Source organism: Gobio gobio (assembly GCF_949357685.1).
Source record: "Gobio gobio genome assembly, chromosome: 2".
Classification (NCBI taxonomy): domain Eukaryota; kingdom Metazoa; phylum Chordata; class Actinopteri; order Cypriniformes; family Gobionidae; genus Gobio; species Gobio gobio.
In genome coordinates, this window is record NC_137098.1 from 31,656,224 (window position 1) to 31,682,300 (window position 26,077).

Below are 26,077 nucleotides of genomic sequence, written 5' to 3' on the forward strand. Positions count from 1 at the left end.
TTGCCGTCAGCGTAATGTTGGCAAACAAAACAACAGCTCATCTTGATTTGCATACAAAGAATGTTTGTTCATACCTGCACTGTTCTTAAGGCCATTGACAAGGCCTTTGCCGGTGTTGTGGCTTGACCTTGACAGATCATCATCCATGTCCTTCTTCTTAAGAGAGGTGGTGTGAGTGGAGGGTTCCTTGGATGGGGACCTCTTCCACCTGGCATCAGCCTTCCGAGCAGGAGATGAGGACTTTGTCTTACCTAATTTACGTAAACCCTTTGTTTTGGTATCTTTCTTGATTGGTTTGTCTGTTATGCTTGACAGAGCTTCAGGATCAACCATACATACATCAGGGTGAGGGGAAAAAGGAGCAGGGTCCATCATTGGTGACGGGAAGGGATCATGATTTGTATTAGGTGACCTAGATGAGTAATGCTTCCCCCCATAAGCTCCAGATGATTTATCTACTGGCAGGTAATCTGCATCCTCGTCAGAGTCATTGTTTCTTTCTGCTGTGATCGATGGACACTCTTCTGTACCTGGTGGAACATCAGAATCTGACTGTGAATGCAACGGCTCACTGACAGAGGTTGGAGGGGTGTCCTCCCCACTGGCACTAATCCCCGCAGCCATGGCTCCAGAGAAGTGTTGCAATTCGCTGTCCTCGCCATGATGACTGTGAGAGTGGTGGCGAGGTTGTTCGTGGGATCTTGTCTTCCCAGAAGGTTGCTGATCATATGCTTGGCTTCTCTGTTCCTCATTTTCTTCGTCACTTGAAAGTTGGCATAAGCTTGGGTTGATAAAGGATGGAGACGTGTCTCCTCTCCTTTGCTTGTACTCACAGGAGGAATAGCCTGGGGAAGCTTTGGATGAATGTGGACGGATGCCAACATCTGAAGGATAGTCAGAGTCGTCATCGTGTCTGCTTGGATCATCTGGATAATAAGACGGTTGGAAAGGTTGGTCTGTGGATGAGAGGGAAAGAGGACGGGCTGGGTGCTCTGGCTCAGTCTCTTCTTCTTCATACTCATCTTCATGTCGATAATGAGGTGGGGATGCCCCTGGGTAGATGTCTCGTTGTTGCTGCCTTTCCCATTCACCTGGACTCTTAATTTTCTTTACATCAAATTCTTGGCCTTTTGTCTCCGTTTTTGACAAGCCTATCCCCACCTTGCTGGTTCCACCAAAAGCCTCTGGTGCACTCAAACTAACTTCTGCAGGCCCATTTGCTGTGTCTGGTTTTCTGGACTCTGGGAAAGAGGAAGGATATGAGTTAAGCGCATCTGGGATAGTGGCTCCCAATCCAGAAGATATGTCCTTTGTTATTGTCTCACCCAAGGAAAAGGTTGCATCTTTCTTGTCTGCTTGAGCTGTAAGTGTAGATCTTTGGTACTGAAGTTTATCCTGTTCAGTTTCGTACATATAATCATCCTCCTCTTCACTACTCTCTGTGTCTTCATAGTACTGTTTTTCAGGGCACTCAAATGCAAGTGTTGATGAAGCACCATAGAGATCTTTAGGCATGGTGTCTTTCTGTGTGGTCGGAGGGATTGAAGAATAAGGTCCAGTTGCACCAAATTCCGCTTGTAATCCTGAGTCCTCATCCCACTCCGGCTTATAAAAGCACTGACTTTTTGGGCCTTGATCTGAGATATTGCTTGTAGAATAAGCAGGATCTTTCTTATCACCTATACAGGTACCAGCATTGGGAGGGAAAGGCTTGATCTCCTCAAAGGGTGATAATGGTGAGAATCTCGCAAGACTAGAGGTGGATTCAGCAGTAGTGGTTGCAGGAGTCAGTTTTTCAGACACTTCTAAATATTCATCTTTAACCTGCCCACCAGAACTGGAAAAGGGTGAATCAACTACTGGTGAATGTTCATCTTTGAAAGATGAGTACTCTACTCCAGTACAGGCTGGGGTCTCTAACTCATCCACAAACTGGTGGCTAGTGGACAGAGATGCTGAAGCTGATGAAGAATGACTGTAAGAAGAGGACGAAGAGTATGCTGTGGCTGACATAGTTGTGTAACTGAAGCCCAATGAAACAGGGTCTGCTGTTTTTTTCTCTGCTGCGTCTGGTGTCTTTTGCTTGTCAAACTCAATACCTTTGCCATCATAGTGAGTAGAGAATTTATCGTCAGCAGACTTTGTTGAGAGGGGTAAATATGACTTGACAACTTTCTCATCATTTTCTACAAACTCATTTTTATGCTCACTTGAAGAATGTTCAAATCCAGAGGAGATTGTAATTTGACTTTCAGTAGGAAAAGACGAGGCACCTTTAGCAGTTTGAAATGAGTCCTTGGGGCTCTCGTGGCTTATAATGGATTCAAATGTTGATGAACCTAGAGATTTTCCATACGTTTCAGAGCTGTAATCATGTGTAACGGTGTCTTTCTTTTCATCCTGGAATTGAGTAGGTACAGTGGTGATGGCACTAGTCAGTGGGTACTGGGCATCTTTCTCTTGTCTGTCTTTGGCACCTTTCTCTGTATCACTATCACTTACATGCTCTCCATACTCCTCATCCTCATCCTCATCTTCATCTTCTTCATCCTCTTCATCCTCGTCCTCTCCATCAGCAAACATTTTCATGTTTCCAGGTATAACGTCTTTTGTGCTAAATGTAGATTGGCCGAACATAGAACTTGTACTTTTAGCACTGTAATCAGAGATGAAGCTGTCAGCTGCATAATGGACTGGTTGTGATGCACCAACCTCTGCCATCCCACTGAAATCTGGCTTTTCAAATTTAACTGAAAAGGGGTCTCTCTCTGCTGAAACAGGTGAGGTTTTCTCAATTGTCTTTACTTCAACTTTATTTGTTTTCTCAGAGAATGTTCCTTCGGCTGTATCTCCAAACTGTGGTGTCCCATAGACACTTTGTGTTTCACTATATGAAGCTGATGATGTTTTCTTTTCATCTGATGCTTTAAGGTCAGTAGTCTTGCCAGTGGAAGATTCTAGGGAATCCTCCTTTTCTGTTTTCTTAACATCAGTATCATCAAAAGTGTGCTCAGCTGGCAGATTTGGAGAGTAGGAATCCACTGAACTTGATTTACTGTCATATACATCAGAATATGTAAAGCTTTTCCCAACATAGGGTGTATCTTGCCTTACCACCCTCTCAAATTCCCCTTTGAGGCCTTTCTCACACTCTGGGAAGGAATACAAGTTGAAGTGGACACTTTTATCACTGTCTTTAGAGATCACATTTAGGTCATCTATCTCTGAAAATGACACATCTTTTTGGCCTTGGCTTGCTGACATGGAATCTAACTTGTCCTGTGGTCCTTTTACGCTTGAGTAAGTACCATCCTCAGTATCACTTTCATCTTCCTCTCCTGAGCTGAGCATCTGGGATTTGTTCTCAAGGCCCAAGTAGGTCACATTTTGTGGTTTGTCTTCCTTATCCACAGATTCTTTCTCATTTTCAAACAGCTTCTCCACTTTTAGGGGTGTTGCCTCTTGGGAATATTCTTCATCAAGAAAAGTGCACTCCCTCTCCTCTTTGTATTTAGCTTTACTACACACTTTATAGCTTTCCTTTCCATAATGATCATCTTTCTCTTCATCTTCATCCTCTTCAGAGTCACATACTGCAGTTTTAGTGCTGGAGAACCCCTTTCCAAAAGGGTCCACTTCATCATCAATTATTTTCACACTTTTCAGACTTTCAGACTTTTTGTCAGCAGGAGCATCCTGGGTCAAATACCTCGGAGGGTCAAAAGTCTCCTTGTCTAGTTTTTCCTCTTTGTCCATAATCAGTGGCTTTTGTGATCTTTCCTCAGTGGGAGAGTAGCTACTGCTGGTCGGCCCTGATTGTGTAGGTGAGGCAAACCTCACAGTGCTGTCATCTGGGCTGAGGCATCTTTCTTCACTCTCTGAGATAATACTCGTCTCTGAGGTGCAAGGCAAATTTGGTGAAAAGGACAAACCTTTATCAGAGGCGCCCAATTTAGATTCATCCTTAGAGAGTGAGAGTCCCTTTTCATCTTTTTCGTGTGTGCCAAAATACATCACAGGAGGAGAAATAGGTGCAGCTGATACGGGAAATTTATCAGAAGCTTTTTCAGTGTCTTGGAGCATGGCAGCAGATGCATAACCCTCATGGATCTTTCCAAGTGGCATGTCAACATTTGGTGTCTGATCCTCATCCTCTTCCTCATCCTCTTCATCCTCATAATTTGTGGGAACTGTAGCCTTTACTGTAGTTTCTGTTTCTGGCACAATGGGTTGATATTCCTCTGAAGGAGGTGATTTAAAACACTTGTCCTCCTCTAAGGACGACGTCGGGGAAATGGTTCCAGCAGAGTGGAGGTACTCCTTTCCTTGAGTGGCATCTGTATGTACGGACGATGGTATACTATTTATAGTATCTAAGAGTAAAGAGCTTTTTCCTGCGTCTTCAGTAGGTGGTGCTGTCACAGATGCTATAGACTGATCTTCAGTCACAGATGTCGCAAAAGATGATAATTTGTCATATTCCGTGATGGAGGTGGCTGATGATATATGCTCTTCTTCAGCCAATGGAGCCGCAATTATATTGGATGCATAAGCTGACAGGACTGGCTCCTGGTCTACTGCAAAACCCTTCGATGATAACTCAGAAGCAACAGATATGGTTGGTGGTTTCATGCCATGGATGGTGTCAAAAGTCCCTGGTTCATCAGGAACTGAGATGTCATAAGAGCCGACATCATATTGAAGATGTGGGATTCTCTCCTCTGTCTCCTCATTAATCTCCTCATCAGAGAGGGTCTGCTCTGTCTCAGAGTAACCTGGAATGGTCTCATCTTGGATGAAAGAAACATGCTCTGCAGCACCCAGAGGTTTGGCAGATTTAACGTCACTTTGTTTCATCTCCCAGTCCTTTCCAAGTTTTTCTTTCCGAACCTCATCTGACTTGTACTTGAGCTCCTCCTCATGTACTATATCCTCTGCTTCCTCTAGCTCTGCTTTCTCAATCACATCCTCATCTTCTTCACTGTCACTCTTTTTGGGTTTCATTTCAAACTCTTTATCTTCTTTTGCCTTTTCTTGCCATTTTTTATCTTCACCCTTCTCCACAAAGTCAGATGTTTTAGCACTTTTCAGTTTTGTGGTATAGTCATCCTCTATGTCATCTTCTGTAGTAGCACCTTCATCCTCAAATCTGTCAGTGGTTTTAGAGGGGTGTTCATTTGCATTTACTCCATATGGTACCCTTTCCTCATGAGGGGACTCTGTCTCAACATCAGTTGTAGTTATTCCCTCATCAGGAGATTCAATGTGAGGGACAACAGTGTCCACTGCAGATTGAAGATTTGGGAGCATTTTGCTCTCTGTGGGCTTGGAAAGCTCCTCTTCCAGTCGCAAGGCTTCAAAATCCTTGGTAAGATCCTCTGGGGAGGAGACTAAGGACCTATCACTCTCCTGTTTCTCCACTGAAGCTTGCTTAGCAGCTGGCCTGTTTTCTTGCTCCTTAGCTGCTTTAGTTTTTTCTGTTTTAGGCTTTGCTTGAACCTTTGCTTTGTTCAGAGTCTTTCTGACCTCAGGAGTGAAAGGCTTTAAGTCAGGTTTTGTGATTTTTCTCAACTCTGGCTTAATTTTTTCTTTTTCCTTTTTCTTCTCCTCCTTACTTTTGAGTTCTTTTTTAACTATGTTCTCTTTTTTTACATCAGTTTTTTCTTTCTTTGTGTCTTTCTTTTCCTGATCTTTCTTTTCCTCCATCTTAGATGATTTCTCCTTGATATGTTTTTTAGGGGATTTTTCTCTCTGTAGTTTCTTTTTCTCTTGCTTAAGTGAATCGGGTGACGCCGTCTTAGGTTTCAGTGGTTTGGGAGTTTTAACAGTCTCTTTAATTTTCTTCTCTTTCTTTTCAACTTTGTTCTCCTTTACAGATTCACTCTTTGACTCAATATCTTCATTTGCCTCTTTCTTGCTTGCTTTTGTAGTGGAAGACATTTTAACGGATGATTTGAGACTTTCTTTGCTATCAGTTCTCAGCTTCATTTTAGTTTGTTTAATCAGTGGAGGTGGAGCTCCGGATGACATGTCCTTTTGAGTGGCTACTGGATATCGCAAGAAATCGAGATGCCTCAGCTTTTCCAGCCCCTCAAATATTTTGTTTTGTGGGGCATTTCCAGGAAACAGTACTCTCACAATCTTTTCAGTTGGACTGGCAGGGACCCACACAACCAGAGCTGTCACTGATGTAAGGTAAGGAACAGAAATCTCACCCTCTTTGCCATTGGACAGGACAATGCCAGTTTTTGCTTTACTATTACCAGCCCACTTCTGCATGAAGAATTGCATTTCCTTACTGTCCTTGAGAGGATTTAGAATATACATGTCTAGTTTCCCAACACCCAACTTGTGAAAGAGTGTTAAAGGCTCAATTGTGTTGCTTACAACTCTGTATAGAGGCTCAGGTTTGATGCCTAGTTTGTGAAGGTACTGCAATGTAAGAGAGGCCTCCTCAATGCTCCTCTTTGCTTTCAGCGTGGATTCAGGCATCTTCAGCTTTTCTGGAACATTAAAGAAAACAACACCAAGCTCTGGTGAAATCATGTTTTTCATCCAGTCTCCATAGGTATTTGAACCACGGCTCTTCTCTTCCTCCTGCTCTGCAATTTTTCTCTGTAACAGTCCATTTATGCCAGGGAGATTATCTGCTCCTATATGGGTAAGGAGAACAGAATCAATCCTATCCAAATGCCTGACCAGCTTCCAGAAGCAAGACTTTCTGTCTGATCCACCATCAATCAAAATATTAAAGCCATTGACAGCAAACAAAGCAGAGTCGCCCCGTCCTCCAGGAAAGATATAGCAGCATGGCTTGGACAACTTGAGGAACCCTCCTGAGGTTGGTGGTTCCAGGAGCTCAAAAGGGGAGGGAACATCCACTGTCTCAGAGACATATTCTGTGAACTCGCTCACACCTTCCATCTCAGGCAGCACAGGCTCAGGGTTCAGTCTGTACTTCAGTAAGCTCTGGTCCTGTATGTACCCAAGGGAGCTCCAGCCCCCCTCTCCTTTACAGGACACAGTCAAACAGGCTTGCTGACCTGTGGATGGCTGGTTTAAGAGTTCTTTAATCTACAAAGAAAGAAAGAAAAATGTTTCTTATTGTTCGATTAACCAAAAAAAAAAAAAAAAGTAAATGCTTAAGTGCTGTGTGAAGTATTATGAGATCGCTAATGGTTCAATAGCCACTTACCCTACGACTTGAGAGAATGTCAGAGAAATTTTTCCAACCAAACACTCCACTTTGCAGGATAATGTCACCAGTTTTTTCAGTACTTTGCCCACTTAGGACCAATAACTTATGTCCTGCTGAGTCACAGAGCAGTGTTCTGAACTAGAAAAGAAAGAGAATGCATTTATTGTTATATTTAAAGGCACAGTATGCAAGTTTCTCCGCTAGAGATCACTTCAAATTCAAAACAATATCAAAAGCGTAACTTGATGACACCATGAATGAGCATGGAATCATGGGAGTTGTCATCTTGCCGCCACAGCCAGCCGATGGAAAGCAATTTGACGGGACTCAAGGCAGAAATCATGTTCATGGATGAGCTGATGTATTTAAGGCCCTGTTTACACCTGGTATTAAGACGCTTTCCTCTGGAAGAACACTTCCAGAGGTAGTCGCAAACGCATTCGACTGGATTGCTTTTGTAGTGTAGACGCTCATCTGGTCGAATGTGTTCGAACAGCCACAAAAGACCACCTACTCTCCTTTGCCTACTGACCTAATACGTAAACATTATGGAAAGCACGCTAGCCAAATGGAATTTAAACTTTGTCGGCTGAAGACCCAAGTTTGGTTTGAAGACAAAAAAAAAGTCTGATTTCTAACGCGCACTCACAGCGTTCAGTGTGGTCTTGTGGCTATCAGAGCCCATAGACTCTCCCCTTGAAGAAATCAGGACAGAAGAGATTGAAAGTGGACGAAAACGCATCTTAATACCAGGTGTAAATAGGGCCTAGTAAAACAAGTTTTATTAACGATACTGTGGGTGCAGGGTGGGGTCCCAGGGAATGATGACAGTGAAGGGCGAGAGAGGACCAGGCCTAAGGCTTTTTACTTTGCTGTTTTAATTATGCTTGTATGCCGCAGTCGGCCACTCCTTTCATTTTGTTGTTTATGTCTACTATGATTAAAGTTACATTTAACATTTGATGGTTCCTAACTCCTTCCTCCCTGAACTTGAACTTTGTTAGTTTGGTCACTTAAATTCACATTATTTTATTTCATTCTAATGAAACAGCCGCAAGTGGTGAATTATTACTCACTTAATACAGGTCACTTAATATGACTAATTAAAATTGTGGGGTAACGCAGCACTGTTTTACTTGGTCAGAAAAATAATTTGTGTGTTAAAAGTTATGTTAGCGTTACTCTGTGCGTTTGCTCAGTGGCTGGTATGAGACACTTGTTGCACACAGCAGTAAGCTAGATCGATATTAGAATATCATATTAATAAAAGTTGGATGATTTGTGTTGCTAATCGGCATGCAATTAATTTTTAAATATATTGTATGATGGACAAAATGCTGTATTACTGTTACTACAAATAAAGCTCTTTCTGATTAGGCTATGTTATCCACTACAGAATTGTTGTCTCCGATGCATGGTAGAAAGATTTGCAGTAAATCAAGAAAACGATATTCAAACAATAAGGCTAACTGTGTTGTTATATAACAATAATTTGTTTTCTGTCGATAAAGGTATCCAAACAGTTGCTCACCTGTCAAATAAAACACAATATGTTAAAGCGTTTATGGTGTTTCCATGGTTTCTACGAAATTAAAATCGAGGGTAATGCGGATATGATGTCATTGACAGGTGACACAATGAGGGATGTTACACTGGTTAAAATAGCAGATTTCTCTTGATTTAAACATTTTTGGAAACATTTGTGATAATGTAAGTACACAAGTGAAAAAAATATAACACTGTGCTAGTGGTTTTTGATATTTTAATGCAAAAATATTACATATTGTGCCTTTAACAGTTAAACGCTATAATTGATATCTTAGATGCTTGAGAAAAACACAATTGCTTATATACAATTACCTCTATAGCAATATTCTCCTCAGAAGGATTCACCAACACAACAGTCTCCAGGACATCACTCTTGTATTGCAAAAGTCTCTGTCCTAAAAATAAATAAAACATTTTTTTTTTGTTGAAAACAAGGAATGTTTAAAATATTTATTGACAATGCAATTTATTTCCAAGAATTTTTCATCTGATATTGAGAAACAGAGATAACGGTTGCACCCTACTGGAATGATGCAATTACTGCCTCCATGCATTTAATTACTGTTTATTCACTATTCTTTGTCTCTTCCCGCTCCTCTGCAAGAATACACTAATCCTGTGAAAGCAGTCTTCTCAATTCCATGCAATCAAAACAATATTGCAAAGCTCCTGCAAGCAAATCTATTGGTTGTTGCCATGGGGATGGTGAGCTGGCTATTGCCGCCAGCTGCGTTACACTGACCCAGTCTTGGTGCTGCACGACGCATTGCAGCATTTCTGAAAAGGTTGAAAAAATCCTCTCTCAAACTGAAAATATTAATCCAGCATTGCACAGTTGAAACACACACACACACACACAAATTGTGACCCTGTGCATTATTAGGCTATAATAAGCACATACCTCTCGTTGGCTGTCACTGCTTTAGACCTTTCTATAGGTTATCTATAGGGTCATTTTCACAGCAGTGAGATAGGAACAAGGGCGTGTGGACTTAAATAGCACACTGGTGATTTGACTGGGCTCCTCACACACTCTCAGTAGCTTAACGTACATAACATGCTATAAACGTGATGATCTTGAAAAGGCTATGATGAATTTACATTTCAAAGCATGTCCGGAAAAACGCCCACAAAATAAAAAAGACATTGTCTAATCAAAAAAAATGAATGAAAGAGTGTAAGATCAGATTTTCTGCTATAACATGGAGTAGTTCATAACGGTACACTGCTGCCAGATCATACAATGGACTCTGGATGGTAGCAGCGGACTACAAATAGTGCTAACTCAGTTTAACCTTCAGCATAATTTCATTTTCGATGTTTATCTTAAAACGGAAACCTGAAACGGAATTGTAGCATTATATTCAACTCCAGATAATTCTGGTCCTTTATACTGCTAAGTTGAGTTTTGACTTTCCAGACATTTGACATCATTATGACATCCTTTCCGTCAGAACTAACAAGATGCTTTGGGACAGCTGTCAACATGACCTTCAGATGTGCTTTCACTCTGAGATGGAGAACAGATAAATCGGCTAAATCAGGCTGCATGGTCTCCTGTGACATTGAGCATACACACAACTTCACCTTACTACCGTTCTAAAGAAATGCATTTGTAAATTCTATTTCAACTCTAATTCATGTCAGATACAAGAATTTGGATGTGGAGGTGGTTTGTGCTTTTATTAGAAAATTATTCTAAAGACAGATTTTTATTTAGCAATCTTCTTTCATTTGCATTGAAATTCTAATTGTATGTTAATAATAAATGTCACAATATTAGATTCCATAGGCAAAAATATCTATATGATTTTTATATCCATAGCCATTTCTTTAGATAAAAGCACTTTCCACTGAACGTATAGCACTAGGACCCAGATAACTACTGATGTTTGTGCATTTGAAAACATGCTGAAGCAATCTACCATGACATTAAACTCCTCCTCCTTAGTCAATTTGCTCTAGAGCAAACAATTAAATTAAGCTCTTTGCACAAACAGTTAACCAGCATGGGCTATTCTGTGAGTTATCGGCTTGCACTAAATAAGGTTAAGAATAGTCTCAGATAATTTCTGAAGTTCTGTTATTTCAGTAACAGAAAATAAATAAACTGCCCATATTTAACATGAAATATATAGATATAAAATTCTATTTCGGAGCAACTTATATCCATAAGTGATTTATATGCACTTGAATCATGTTGTACACAGTTACAGTAATATTTAGCACCTCAGCAGATGGTTTCTAAAATAAGCTAATTCAGTATCACTCAACTGAGAATGTAAAACACTGACAAATGGGGTCAGATGTATTTTACACTTGCTAAGACTCATTTGGTAAAAGTAAATAGCAGATTTGACAACACTCCAGAGAAGGTCTTTAATCTGTGCATTTTGGCTTTTAGGATTAAATGATAAGCACAAGTGATCCAGGCGACTGACACGCTTTCACTGGCAAGAAATTAGTGGAACTGACTGATTGCCTCACAGGCTTAAATAGTTTTAAAGTCACACTTAATATCTGCCTTTGAACTCTCTATGCCTCCAAAATCTTTATTCCTAAATCACAGATTAGCTCATTTTGAACAGTGACACATGCTTTGAGTAAAAAGATCGTAATTTAAATGTAGACATGGAAAAATGAGCGACATCTGAGGTCTAATTTAGCTTTTCCACCAGATAGAAGTTGCCCCTGACAGCTGAAACTTCACTTGCAAGACTGGCTCTTCACTCATCGGGGAAAATGAGGTGCAAATGTGATCGCCTCGTAGCTGAAAGTTTCAACACTTCATTATCATTAAAGTAAATCAAAAGTTTTTACATTTAAAAAATGTTCAGCTGTTGTTGGATGACAATTTGAATCATGTCAAGTCCTTGAACACAACGGAGATAGCCATTGAATCTCAGTGCGAGAGAAGTATTACATTTGTTGTGCCAATGTTATCTCGTTCTATCTTTGCCCTGTCCTTTACTGTTCAGCTGTCTCCGAATCACACTGTGTTTGATACGAAGAGACGGGAAGAGAGAGAGAGAGGAGGTGTGTAACACGTTTTAAACCGTTATCTCGGGGTAGTGATTCAATAAGCAGCTGTAATCTTATTAAAGCCACTTAATCGTATCCATAGCAGTGAATTTCTGAGCACTACATTGGAACTGCCCTATCCGTGCCTTTGAAACCACCAACAAGTTTATCTCGATCAAATACATGTTAACAAGCAGAGACAAGAGTCCCCTAATAGAAAAGCAAGACGAGTGTTGAGCTCTCATTCATATGTATGTGCTCTTGCGGAGTAATGGACCTCAATTATGCTGTAAACAACTGAAGCGAATGGGTTGAGTTAATACAAATGGCTCATTTAAATGCAATAAATGACTAAAAGGGATAAATTGTACAAAGCACAGAGGGGCACTGGCCTTAAAGTGCCCATTTATTTGTTACATGCAAATAAACGGAACGCCTTAAGGCACCATTTAAAATGATACAAAAATAATTTGCATTTATAATCGCTTTTGAGAATTAATGACCAGGGACAAAAAAAGTGCTTGTGCTTTTGTTCATGCCATGCTCTTTGAACAATAATGATAACACAGGTGTAAAAGGACTGGTAAACACACACACACACACACACACACACACACACACACACACACACACACACAGTCATTTGACAGGATGGTGCTGAAGCTAAATCCTCCTCTCCTCCCATCAATACATCTGACCTCAGCAAAGCAAATGGCTGATCGCTTTTTCAAACAATCCACATCACAAGTTGCAAATATGTTTCAATCCCTTCCATTCTAAACACAAGTAGCGCATAATTGTATCAGCTCAACTGACATTTTATGAGCATAGCAAACTAAATTAATACGTACGACAATCATTTCACATGACAAATAGGTGTGTCTCTTTCAAATTAATATTCTGTCATCATTTACTCATCCTGTTCCAAACCTCTATGACTTTCTTCTATGAAACAAAAAAAGATGGTAATGTTTTCACACAGATTATCTCTGTTTCCTTAAGTGTTCCATTAATTCTATGGCATGAGTAAATGATTTTTCATGGTGAACTATCCCTTTAAGATGAAATAGTTTACTACGAAAAAAGAGTACATCACTCAGGTTCTGCTTCACATAGATAGCTGATTAACTAATCTACGAGATTTATGTCTGGCCTGTGTGGAATCGGAGCACATTTTTTTTCCATCTCTCACGCGGTGACGCGTACTCGAGCGCGCGCGCGACAGTCACAGGTTCCTCAGATGCCCTGCTGCATCCAATAATAATCAGAATCACAATTAAGATCTGGGTCACGGTGAAATTAAAACGCGTTTCCACCAAATTCCCCGGCGACTTCTGACAAAATGCATATTCGTTGAGTTAAACGTTAGCTTTGTGATCAAAAACATAAATTAAGCAACTGTAGGCTAGTGTCTTATGAAAATGAGATGAAATAGAAAACAAATCTAGCAAATTCATAATTTTCTCCCTCATATTCCTAAATAAAACCTCCCATTTATGTTGCCGAAGAGATGTTCTTCCCGCCTTGCTCGTCCAGTGCGACCATGCACTTTCATGCACTCTCGCTGATGGCATAACTAATCGTACACGCTTCACAACGGCTTGGGTTTTTGCGACCTTTAGATAAATCCGTGAAGAAGCCAGAACCGATACTGACCTAGACAGCCAGTGTACGAGGTTGACACGATACTATATCAGCAATACTGCACATTTCATGAATGAATAACCTCGGCCAGAGATCAAGATATTTGAACCATATGCCAATAATCAAACATCTGAAGAATTATATGACAGATTAGACCTACCGTTGCTGATGCTGAGCCGTGCTTATCGTGCGTCGAGAACGCGCACAGACACGCGAGTGCGCGAGATGGAGTGGGTGTGGCCTATGAGCCTGTTTTCACATGCACACTACGAATAAGGATGACACTTGAAGAATGAGAAATATGCAACAATATGATCACATTTCAGTGATGCATTTTATGCCGATTTAATTCGACCTTGTATAGAAGTAATTTATAAATAAGATTTACGGTGAACCGAGGTAAAGGTGGCCCAATTTGCTAATAACGGCTCTAAAAAGGGTTCGAGGAAGAGTTTGAGGAAGGATTTCAAGACGTTCCACTTTACCTGTATTCACCCTAGTTTTACATCCAATGGACTAAATTTTTTTTTAAATATTCATAAATATTTAGCATCATAAAATACATTTACCATGAGCCATCCCAATAGTCATTTTAGTAACAACAATTTTTTTAAAGCATATTTGAGTACCCTGAAAAGCTCTCTATAAATAATATTTATTATTGTTATTATTATTACAAATATTCCCCACTCTTAATTAAATTTACTGCCGTTATTCTAGTGTTGGCTTATTACATTTTGCTACCTGATCAATAATACAATAATAATAATTAATAAACAAATACTGGACTGGAATATCGAGATTCTTTTATTTTATTCTTTTATTCCATAAAGAACCTTTGACATCCATGGAAACCCCTTTCCATTGCATGAAAGGTTCTTTATATCAGAAAAAGTTTCTTTAGAATTTTCAAATGTTCTTCAAACTAAGAAAATATGGTTCTTTTAAGAACTGTACTCTGAAAGGTTATTTGAGGAACCCAGAGTGGGTCTTAATATGTGGCATTGTTGTACAAAAAAAAAATTGGAACCTTTATTTTTAGCATTAAAATGTAATCTAAAAAAATTTTCTCCCATCTAAAATCACTTTCAATATTGTAAAAAAACTAGCTCTTCAGCATATCAAGAGGCTCTGTTAACAAAACCTGACATAATGAGAAAGCAAAAATGACCACTTAGCATCATATCAACATGATGCATGTAATTAATATCCATAACGTATTGTTTATGTTCAACCTGAACATAAATAAGTCTATATTTTTCAGCCTAGGTGCTGTAATGGTCAAGAATGACAAGGATGGGCCATTTAGCAGTTTATGTTGATCCCAGGCAGACAGCTGCAGTGCAAGACTGCCAAAATCTGCCCTGTTAACTGCACTCCATCAGCATTCTCTCGCAGACAGTCTGCTCGACTCTGACTGACCACCTCTCTGACCATGAGCCAGCGCAGAATAGTGTTTACAGTAAGAGGGTGAGGATTCTGTCCAATCTGGAGATTAAACTAATATTCTTATGCATTACAAACAAAACCAAAATTACATAAATTAGGAAAATCATTTATTTATCCAATTCCACTTGAAAGATGTTTTTAATAGAAGGAATGAGTTTTTAATAGCCGAAGGTGATGAGTGCGTCTGCTACAAAAAGGGTTTGCATTTGTTAAATCAAATTTAAGTTGATGCTATTACAAGATTATAAATAGACACTTCCAGACATATCCTAAGCAACTGTTCAAAGCAGCAGTCTGCCTGCCACACCCTTGCTGCTAGACAGCCTGTGTCCATCTCTTGAATTATCTCAGTTATTTCATCCATTCAATACAGTCCCATGATAACAGCTTGCTCTTGCAAAATGGTGATGCATTAGCACATTACCACAGAGTTAAAGCCTCTTCTGTAGACTTTTGCAAAATAATAACATAGATGGAAAGCTTGACTTATCATGTCTTTACAGAAGCTATTTTAATGCTCTACCAGACCCTAGCAGTAGGGAGTCGTGGTTTTGCTTACTACAACAATAACCCCCCGTTTTTTAAGACCTTTGGTCCGGAGTCTGGGCGTGGGCTCAGGTTTCACAGTGGTGCGTGTGGTGCAAGATCCAGCCCTGCAATCAATGCCACCATCATCAAGCAGACCGGAGTCGCCTGAGCAGCATGCTGACGCTCAGTGCAGACTGCAGGGGTTTAGAAGAGCAGAATCAATAACCCATCCTGAATTATTAATCAGCACTAGAAAACACACCGGACCCATGTAAAAGCTCGCTCTGCTTCGGCTTCATAAATGGAGAGATTTATACTTTTATACACTTGTCTGAGACGAGATTTGCATTTTCCGTGCTGCTAACATTGAGGTGAGATAATCACAAATCAACACTTCACTTAACAGCTCAAGTTTCAGGGGTGTTTGTGAAAATCAGCTCCATGTTCAATGGTGTAGTTTTCCCAAGATTAGATTTAGCAGTTTTTTAGCATATGTCAAAACATTTTTTTAAATTAAAACCTCTGCCTATAGATTGTAGTTACAGAGAAATTATGGTATAAATAGCTTCCGCTGTGAACTAATCGCATTTAAACTATTAAATATCATATGACAAGATATAATCTTCATAAACAAATGTAAAAGCTATTGAATTAGGGTTAAGTATATGGCGTCTCCTCGTCTTTCTATGAGCACAGAGGGGCTTGCAGTTGCACCTCTGATGATACTCATCACTCATTTTTCTCCGCCCTGTCAATTTCCTCTGTTTATTGACTTAATTATGCTCGAGCATCACATAGAACGCATGCAATTAAGTCCCAACTGCATATTTGGAGGCTTTTACAACCAAACGTGCTAAACACAAGGGCTATTACAGCAGCGAGCTGTGGTCAGACTCATTAACGTGCGGCATGTTGCTGAAAAATCTAAATGAATTGAACAATGCCCGAGACAGCTGGGGCCATGGTGACCATTCCAGGCCAGCCTCCTCCCTGCTGCCTCCGGGGAGGTAAAGGGATCTGTAATGATTGTTCAAGGACCCATCCATCTGTGTCGGTTGTAAACTCCCTGGCTGAAGTTTCAGAAGGCAACCCACTCATATGGGAATAGCAACACATATGGGAATTCTCGATTACTCTTTCATCATAATATTTATTTCAGAGTCAGTGCAGTAATCTTGTCATTTTTGTTTAAATATATACATAAAAATATAGGTGAATTCGAGATGATTAGGAGACTTTTTGCCATTGAGATTCACCCCCATCTTTTGTCTAAAAACCTACTTTGCTTTGTTTCTCTATCTCTATTAACTTGTCTTGAGTTTGTTCAGTCGACATGCTGCCAGAGGTTTCTTTCATGTCTCATCTCTTGCAATTTTCCTCTTGAGACAGAGGTCATATGGGAATTCAGCAGCAGTGCTTAGAAGCACAAATCTCACTCTCCTGCTTAGAACTGGTAGTCTTTCTTTTCTAAACGAATCGAATTGTATATTTAAAAAAAAAGATACTAACAGCCTCACACATGACATGATAATCCATCCATCCATCCATCCATCCATCCATCCATCCATCCATCCATCCATCCATCCATCCATCCATCCATCCATCCATCCATCCATCCATCCATCCATCCATCATCTATCTATCTATCTATCTATCTATCTATCTATCTATCTATCTATCTATCTATCTATCTATCTATCTATCTATCTATCTATCTATCTATCTATCTATCTATCTATCTATCTATCTATCTATCTATCTATCTATCTATCTATCTATCTATCTATCTATCTATCTATCTATCTATCTATCTATCTATCTATCTATCATCTATCTATCTATCTATCTATCTTTTTTATTCATACATTTAGGATGCATTTTCTGCAAATAAAAGAACAAAGTCGGAACTCCTCTGCTTAAAACCTTGCACTAGCTAAAAGTCACTCCGTTTGTGCTCTGACATTTCCAAGCAGTCAGCCATGATGACACTGCACTCACATCCTGATCAGTATTCCAAGCACAGCTGCAGGAGTGGCAGACCAGCCGTACCGAGCATGCTCAGTCCTCATCCATCATCTTCAACTGCTGGCTAAAACAACGCAAGTGATTTTTGCACAGAACAGAGCAGCAGACTGACTGCCAAGGTGAAGTGGAGGGAGCGGTTCTGTGTGGGGTGAAAGAGTTTATTCACACTCTCCCTTTCAGTTTCTATCTCAAATGCACCGCAAACAAAACCAGCAATCTGTCTGCGCGTCCTGTATGGTGGCAGGATATGGACTAATACACCTCCCCTCTGACACATACAGTGAAGAATATGGACATTATGATAAGCATCAATGGAATAATGGAATGTAAGAAATTTAAACGTTGAAACGTTGTGTGGGTGGTGAAACAGTCAATTAAGTGCTTTGGGGTGCAGCAGTTTGCCTTTTTTCATTAGTATTCTTTCAAGCACATGCAGGATGGGCATGCTTTCTATGGTTTGTGAGATAACTGGATGTAACATCCACCTTACAACCTAATAATCAATAGGGGAATTTATTATTGATAGTCAGTTTCATGACCAAGCATCAAATGATAAACAACACTAGTAGAAAAATCCTCAGCAAAGACAACAACATTGCTGACAACAAAGGCAGACCCCATGTAAAAACAAAGAAATTCTAGTTTTCAAGATTCTCGGCTGAAAAAGCTGCAGCTTTTGCCTGTAAGACAGAATTAGAGGTAATAGTAGTAGACAGAAGGAGTTCACAGAGGGGTCAGTCCACTTCTGGACTAGATCAAACTCTGTTGCTGAATGGATGCAGAGATTCCATGCTAGAAATTCACTGGATCACAAATTAATGCACCAGATTAACAATCTAGAAAACTTCTGTTCACCATCAGTGTATTCTGAAAGCTTTGAAAAGAAAACATTCCTCTGTTGTACTTTCTATGTCAAATGTTACAATCTGCTTCAAATATGTTTTCAAATATTCTTCAGGAAGGAAAATAAATGACCCAGTCAACAGTGCAGAAAAAAATGACCTGATTTGTTCAGCCTGTCAGAGATCACAGATGAGATAAACATCATCATTTATGCTCTGTTCTCAGTGTTGTTATTGCTATAACTAGATGTTAAAGGCACAATATGTAGGAACAATAAACATCTAGAACAATGTTATATATTTTGTTGACTTGTGTTATGTTGTGTTGTGTTGACAATTTTAACCAGGACTGTGTCCGCGCGTCGCCGTGCGTTACCCTCGATTTCTGGTTTTATTTTGTAGAAACCATGGAAACACCAGAGACACTATATTGTGTTTTATTAGACAGGTTAGCAACTGTTTGGATACATTCACAGACAGAAAACTAATGATTATTATATAGCTCAACACAGTTAGTCTTATTGTTTAAATCTCGTTTTCTTGATTTACCGCGAGTACCATGTTTTACCATACTAATATCTAATTTCGATCTAGCTTACTACAGTGTGCAACAAGTGTCTCATAGTTGCCATGGCTTATAACATGGCTTATAACATGGCTTTCAACACACTCAAATGTATCTAATATGATAAAACAGCGCATACTCATGAACGGAAGAAGCGGAAGCGGTCGTCTGCGGCAAAAAAAAGCTCCACGAACTCAAGGCTCATCAAGCTACGCCTTTGTTTTGAATAAGCGACCTCTAGCGGCGAAAATTACATAGTGTGCCTTTAACTGAAACTATTTGTTAACTTGTTAACTGACATAAATCTTAAATAGAACAAAATAAAAATATTTAATGAAAAACCTAAACCTAAAATTCCTAAACAAAATTTAAAGGGGTACTTCAGCGCTGGGAAGATGAATGTGTATTTAAACTGGGTCATTTATGTAGTAGAAATGAGAAATTATTTTTGAATTTGGTGCCTTCTTGACTGAGAAAAGACAGAAAATGTATTTTTATCTCTTGTGAATTAAAGACAACAACTCCCAGAATGCACTTGCTCCGCTGCCCTACGAGGGCACTCCCAAAGCCACAGCTACTGGTTATATCACTTGCCCACCGCAGCACCGCACCCAACGTCGTTTTGATATTCATAGTAATAAAATAATTTCATTCAGTTAGAGAACAGACACTACAATCAAAAACTGAACGTGTCTTTTCAATAAAGTGTGAGTGAGCAAAAAGAAAGTCACAGGACAAACGCAGCAGGAGTCAGATTTCATTCATCACGAGAGCGAAGAGCTGAGCAGAACTGAGGTAAGCGCGGCTGTCATTCATTACGTGTGTCCAGTCTGGCGCGTTTTCAGATCATGCCTATGGAAGCTTAACTTTCATAGGAATTCATTGAAAAGTTGAAACACTCACTTTGCTCCGCACCGCTCCGTTATGAATGCCCGAGCCGAGCGGCAGCGGCCTTGCGCATTTACTTTCTGTGAGTGAGATCCCTCCTCTGTGGGTGGGTTGAAAACATGCAGAACTAGCTCCTACTACTGGCTGACGTCTCTAGACTCTGGCCAAAAAGTCCTCTGATGACGCGAAATGACAATATTTGCATCATCTGAGGATTTTTTAAAATGCATAATTCTCTCATCTCAGGGGGACATGAGGGGGGAAAGTACCATAATTCGAATATACTACCAGGTTTCTACTGATACAAAGCTTAATGCTAAATCGCTGAAGTAACCCTTTAAATTGAAGTATTTACAGTTTTTCTCAGTCGCTTTGGTACATTTCTCAGATCAGAATTGAAATTCTCAAAGCTACCTGTTCAATCTTCACATCATTGTGTCACTTGTGCACATCAAAAACATCTCGTAAAAAAATTACTAAAAAGCAAACACTAAATATAAAAATAACAGCTAATTCAAAATAGTAATACATATTTGAAGAGTATATAAATAATACAAAAACGAGGCTGATTCCTGTTCCGCATGTGTGGGAGCTTTCTCTGTGCGCTCAGAAATATTATAACGCTCAGTCTCAGTTCATTATTTGACTTGTAGCAACACTGATTCAACTCTAATGACCAAGTTCAAACAGCATTTGGACCCACTATTCCTTGGTCCCAAATACTGTTTGAACTGGCTTTTGATGGACCATAGAGATCAGTGGATTGGCTCTCTACAAAGTCTGCCCTTGAGAGTGAGAAAAAGCCTTCCTGGCTTCAAAGCATTTTTGTCCCTCAGTGGTGGTGGAGCATTATATCACTTTATCTGTCCTGCCCTTATTCAGACTGCTAATTGCATCTTTCACTTGGGTGCACACAGCAGAATAGCTTTTTCCCTCACAGGGCTTGGGGAAATCATTAAAACAAAGGTTGTCTTAACAATAACTTAATAATGGACCACAGTTCATAAAATGTATTTTATATATCAGCAGTGTTATTTTGCGATATTAATATTTTCAAACAGTTCTTATTTTTGTATTTTGCATGTTAATTTTAATTAACGTTTTAGTATTTTACTTCATTTTTGGTGGGGTTTTTATTTATTTATTTAAATCTATATGTCTGTATAGTTTTTATTTTTAGTCATTTTAGTACAGCAAGGCCTGGTTTCACAGACAGGGCTTAGATTAAGCCAGGATTAGGCTTTAGTTCAATTAGGGTATTTGTGCCTTAGAAAAGGAAAAGAAAAACATTACTGGTGTGCATCTTGAGACAAAGCAATTGCACTGACATATTTTTAAGATATATCAGTGCAAGTTGCTTTAAGTTAAAACAGCTCAAACATGCATTTTAGTCTGGGAATAGCTTAAGGGATAGTTCACCCAAAAATACAAATTCTGTTATTAATTACTCACCCTCATGTCACTCCAAACCTGCACAAGTTTCCTAGATAAAAATGCACATGAATGCCCGCTGATGTCGTGTTTACACTGGGAAGTTCGGAAGTGATTTTGATACCCAAATTTGGCGGGCCATAAACTTTAAATATGGTGCCTGGGGGAACTAATGCTGTGACAGGATTTATTCGTTTTTCCCCCAAAACTGCTAGATCGTCTTGTCTTGTCATTACAGTTTTTCTCAGTCGCTTTGGTACATTTCTCAAATCATCCTCGGCATTTGCAAAACAATTCGTACAAATAGCAAAACACCATGGATTACCTGCAAAAGCCAGTCTCTTGCTCAAAATCCTTAGTTCATCTCTCAAAAGTAAATATCTGTGTCAATGAACATGTCAGTGCCATCAGAATGACAAGTCCTTGTGTCATTGTGTATGAATAAGACAGTCAAATTGCTTAGTCATTGTCAATATAACTGTACTCTGGAGGGATGTTCTGATGTAAATATGGCTAAAGTTTTGATGACAATTATTGTAAATTGTAGGTTACACCTTAGTGTATGTGGGAGTTTGAATGCAAGAGACTGGACAAGATTCACATTTATGCTTTTACTGTTTGTACTGTAATTTGTTGACAGACCATGTCATTGAGATACAGAGAGAAAAAGACAGCACTGCATAGCACAAAGGAAAAAAAAACTGAAAAACAAAAGTAGAAATGCGAACGTCTAACGGAAATGTATAGAAATATGCTTGACATATTATGACAACTTGTTCAACCTTTTTGCATGTAAAGACTTATGTTATGAACTAATGCCCAAATGTTGTGGGGGGTGAGACTATTCAACAGAGACCATTATAATACATTTTGATCAACATGACATAAGCAACTGATAATGTAGGAAACAGCAGAGAATTGTACATAATCATTTGCATGGATGTACACAAGCATTTGCAACTTGTTCAAAGAAATGAGAAACTGCTTTTTTGATGTGCACAAGTGACACAATGATGTGAAGATTGAACAGGTAGTTTTGAGAATTTCAATTCTGATCTGAGAAATGTACCAAAGCGACTGAGAAAAACTGTAATGTAATTTACATATATGAGTAATCATTTGAAGCATATTGTAGCCTATTGTTTATACACAGCATTTTTTTTTTTTTTAGAGAGCCTGCATTTGAACGAAATTACAGAATCGGCAGAAAGCAAACTATCTGGACAGCATCGTAAATGTTTACGGAGTGTGCCTTGTTGGCAAGTGCTATTCACACTAGCTCCGCCAAACAATGCCTGTTTAACAATGCCTGTCTGGGAAAAAAACAGATAAAAAAAAGTATATTTCAACGTTTTCAGTGGTGTAGTCAGTAAAGCATAATGCTTAGAGATCTATATTTTGATGCGATCGACCCGGGTTCGAATCCGCCTTTTGCAGAGCTCGCTCTTCTCTCTTTTCCCATCACATATCACATCGGAAAGGCATTTACTTTCAATAAAAATTAAGAAAATGTTCTAAAAATTTTAAGAAAGTGCCTAACGAAATGTTTGATAATAATAAAAGCATTTATTGGGTAGGGTTAGGGGGGTAGGGTTAGGGATAGGTGTAGGGAGGACTTTTATTGTCCCGTTAAGGTGGCATCCATTTAATAATTTTAATAAATATAATGATTTACACTCTATGTTATTATTGCATTCTGTTTATGTACAACAATACTGAGGTGCAAATATCTGTCAAAATAATGTATAAATAGCATCTAATTACTATTTACACATATTGCAAAGAACTACTTTTACATGGCGTAAATAGAATATATCACTCTTTTCACTTAGTATGCTATTTCACTTAAATATCATCTATCGCTAAGAAAATATGCTATTTGCACTTAGTGTAAATAGCATCTATTGCTATGACAGGATTTAGGCCTATTAGTTTTTCTTTTCCATGTTAATTAGAGTTTTGTCCTAACCAGCCGGCGACACAGACACACGATTATTCTATTTTTCTGCAATGTCGTGGGTAGTCGTACTAAAAGCAACAATGGATAATTCACCTCAGATCTTGAAATTAAACAAATAGAAACAAGAACATTCAAACTGTGAACAAACAAGTATATTCTATGACAATGATTGTTTTAGTAACTTTTTAGTAATGTTTAAATGGTGTAATATTTGTGAATTTGATTATTATCCATTTCCTTGCAAGTGCCGTCAAGATTAATCTCTGGTGCCATAGCCTGTACTTGCCGCGAAAGCCTGCCCACACGCTGTTCTGATTGGATGTGGTTTTTGATTGATTTTGTCGCATCTTGTAATCGCGTCGCGTCTGGTGTGGACAGACAAATTGTTTGACGCTGGAATCTTATTGCTTTGCGTCTGAAATCCGAGAGCTATTTTGAATCCGAGAGAAATCCGAGCGCTTACCCCCCATAGACAGCAACACAACGACCACTTTAAAGGCCCAGGAAGGTAGTAAAGACATTGTTAAAATAGTCCATGTGACTGCAGTGGTTGAACCTTAATGTTATGAAACAGCGAGAATATTTTTTATGAATCTTTCTTTACTACATTTCTGGGCTTTGAAAGTGGTAATGGCATTGCTGTTTATCAAAAATATCTTAATTTGTTTTCTGAAAATGATCAAAGTCTTATTGATGACAGAAATTTAAGGTTTTGGGTGAATCTTTGATATTTGTTTTATTTTACTATAATAGTCCTATTTGAGTACTACGGCTGCATTAGCTCTTGAAAAATGCATTAAGCAATGTTATGGTTCCTAGACTTAAAAAAAAAATATATATATTTATGTCCTTACATGCAGTTGGATAAAAGACAGCTCACAATACTCAGATTATCTTGCATTTAAACCTCAGCGTGGTGCTTAAATGGTTAAAGCACCCCACCAGCAAGCACTTTGATACACCCATAAGCCCATTATAGACTCCACTATACACTGATAGAGACTCGCACGGACTGCTGCTCTACTGAATAGACAGAGGAGGAGGAAATTATATGGAAGATATATTATATAAGATATCATCATCAATACATAAAGAAGGAGGGACTGATGATTAATTCATGCAGCGATAGAAAGGGAGTCAGCAGTCACATATGAGGGACCATATGGTTGGACTCAGGCTAATAGAGAATTTAGATTGCAGCCGTGACATACATAATCAGAATGGAGAGATTAAGAAAGGCAAGGAAAACAGGTGACAAAACGAGGAGTGATAAGACTGACCATGCAATATTGTGCATGCAAGTATGTGTGGGTGCTGGTGTGCCACGTCGCAGAGGAAGTAAATTTAGATTTAATGCTTTATCCTCTTTAGCTTCATATCTGCTGATGGTTGCAGTGTGCAGCATAGCATGATGTTATCAGCTGTGCTGCTCAGAAATGCCAACACTTTAAATACAGACAGAAAATAACAAATGTTATGTGCTTTATAATAGATAAGTAATGTTTACGTTTTTTCGTAAATATACTAAATACATACTAAAAAATTGTAACTCAAGTTCAAACGTTATCGGCCGACCATGATTTATTCTTCCTCGTACTTATAGTATAACAGGGCTTGTAATAAAATATACAAATTGACAGTGAAGCTATCAAGTTGCCCTGTAGTCCCGGGAGTGTCTCGTGTCTCTGCAAAGCTTGATGCGGACTTGTGGACTCTTGTGGAGCAATATTCATTGGCGGAGAAGAGATATACAAACTAACTGGCGACATGCTCATCTCAGTCTGCTTAATTATGAATTATGAACATCTTTGAAGCACAAGAACAGATAATATGCGCAAAAACATTCACCACACACTTCAAAATGCATGTACTCTGTTGAACAATTTACGACATGCAAATGTCAATGCTGCAAACAGAGTCACACTGACTTGAAAGTAGAATATTTATGAGGGAATTAAACAAGGTGCAATAAACAAATGCACTCTATAACGCATTGCGCATTTATACAGAATGCAGGCATTTTATTGGCTGCGAGAGCCCAGGTGGGTTTGGCAGGGCCTTACATCAATGCAATTTAATCTTTCCTCCTGTGATTTCACATAACTGTTGTTTCACACTCACCGTCTCAGAATCTATTAGCTGTCAAATGGCAGGAAGCTTCCTGCTTTCACAAATAATGCGATTCTGGCAGAGTAAACAGAATCGGAATCTCACTACATCAAAGGCTTCTTAAACATTTAAATATTCTGTTTTGTATGATTCCAGAAACAAACAAACAAAAAAAGCTGAGAAAAATTAAATAAAAACAAGGCTATCAGACATTGTCATATGCAATAAATAGTAAAAAATATATATATAATCCCCTCCCCCCGTTAATTGACAATTACCATCGCACACCTGTTGGTAATAGATAGGTGCGTAGGAAAGAGGACGTTTCTAATAAAACATTGCTAATAAAAGTTGTTTATATTTTCTGCAAGGATTTCCTTTTATATTTGATAACCCCACCAAATGTTTTTTACCCCCAATCATTTTTCAAAGGCTCAAACATCATCTTTCTGAAACTTTAATCTCACTGACCTTTCACCTCAGACGAGAACTGGGCAGAGTGTCTTGCTTCAAAGAGCTTCAGTTCCTTGTTCAAGTCACAAAGGGTCAAATCAATATCCCATGACAGAATCCCTGTTAGATGCACATTTATTAAAACAACAGCACTGCTAAAATTTCTCAAGATCAACAATATTCTCAATATTATACAGAGATTTAAAATGTATCATTGATAGCATTTCTAAAAATATATACATAATGATCTGCATATGCAAACGTCTGCACATTGTAAAAATAAAAAAAAAACATCAGTGAAATTTACAGTAAAAACGGCAGCTGTGGTTGTCATAATAAAAAATGTGGTTGTCGTCAAAAAATATGGTAGCAAGAATTGTAAATCGTTGTAAAAAATAAGTTTTTACAGACTTGAC

The 26,077-nt window shown here is 38.9% G+C and overlaps 1 protein-coding gene across 2 annotated transcripts in view; it reads right to left on the bottom strand.

Annotated features, from left to right (window-relative positions):
- Positions 1-26,077, bottom strand: part of map1aa (microtubule-associated protein 1Aa) — a 30,874-nt gene that overhangs the window by 3,483 nt on the left and 1,314 nt on the right. For both annotated transcript variants that reach the window (XM_079840253.1, XM_079840254.1), the window contains exons 2-5: positions 25,680-25,781; positions 9,059-9,141; positions 7,196-7,336; positions 75-7,074 (exon numbers count right to left, since the gene is read on the bottom strand). In XM_079840253.1, the coding sequence (XP_079696379.1) occupies positions 75-7,074; positions 7,196-7,336; positions 9,059-9,141; positions 25,680-25,781 (7,326 nt within the window). The remainder of the gene's footprint in view (positions 1-74; positions 7,075-7,195; positions 7,337-9,058; positions 9,142-25,679; positions 25,782-26,077) is intronic.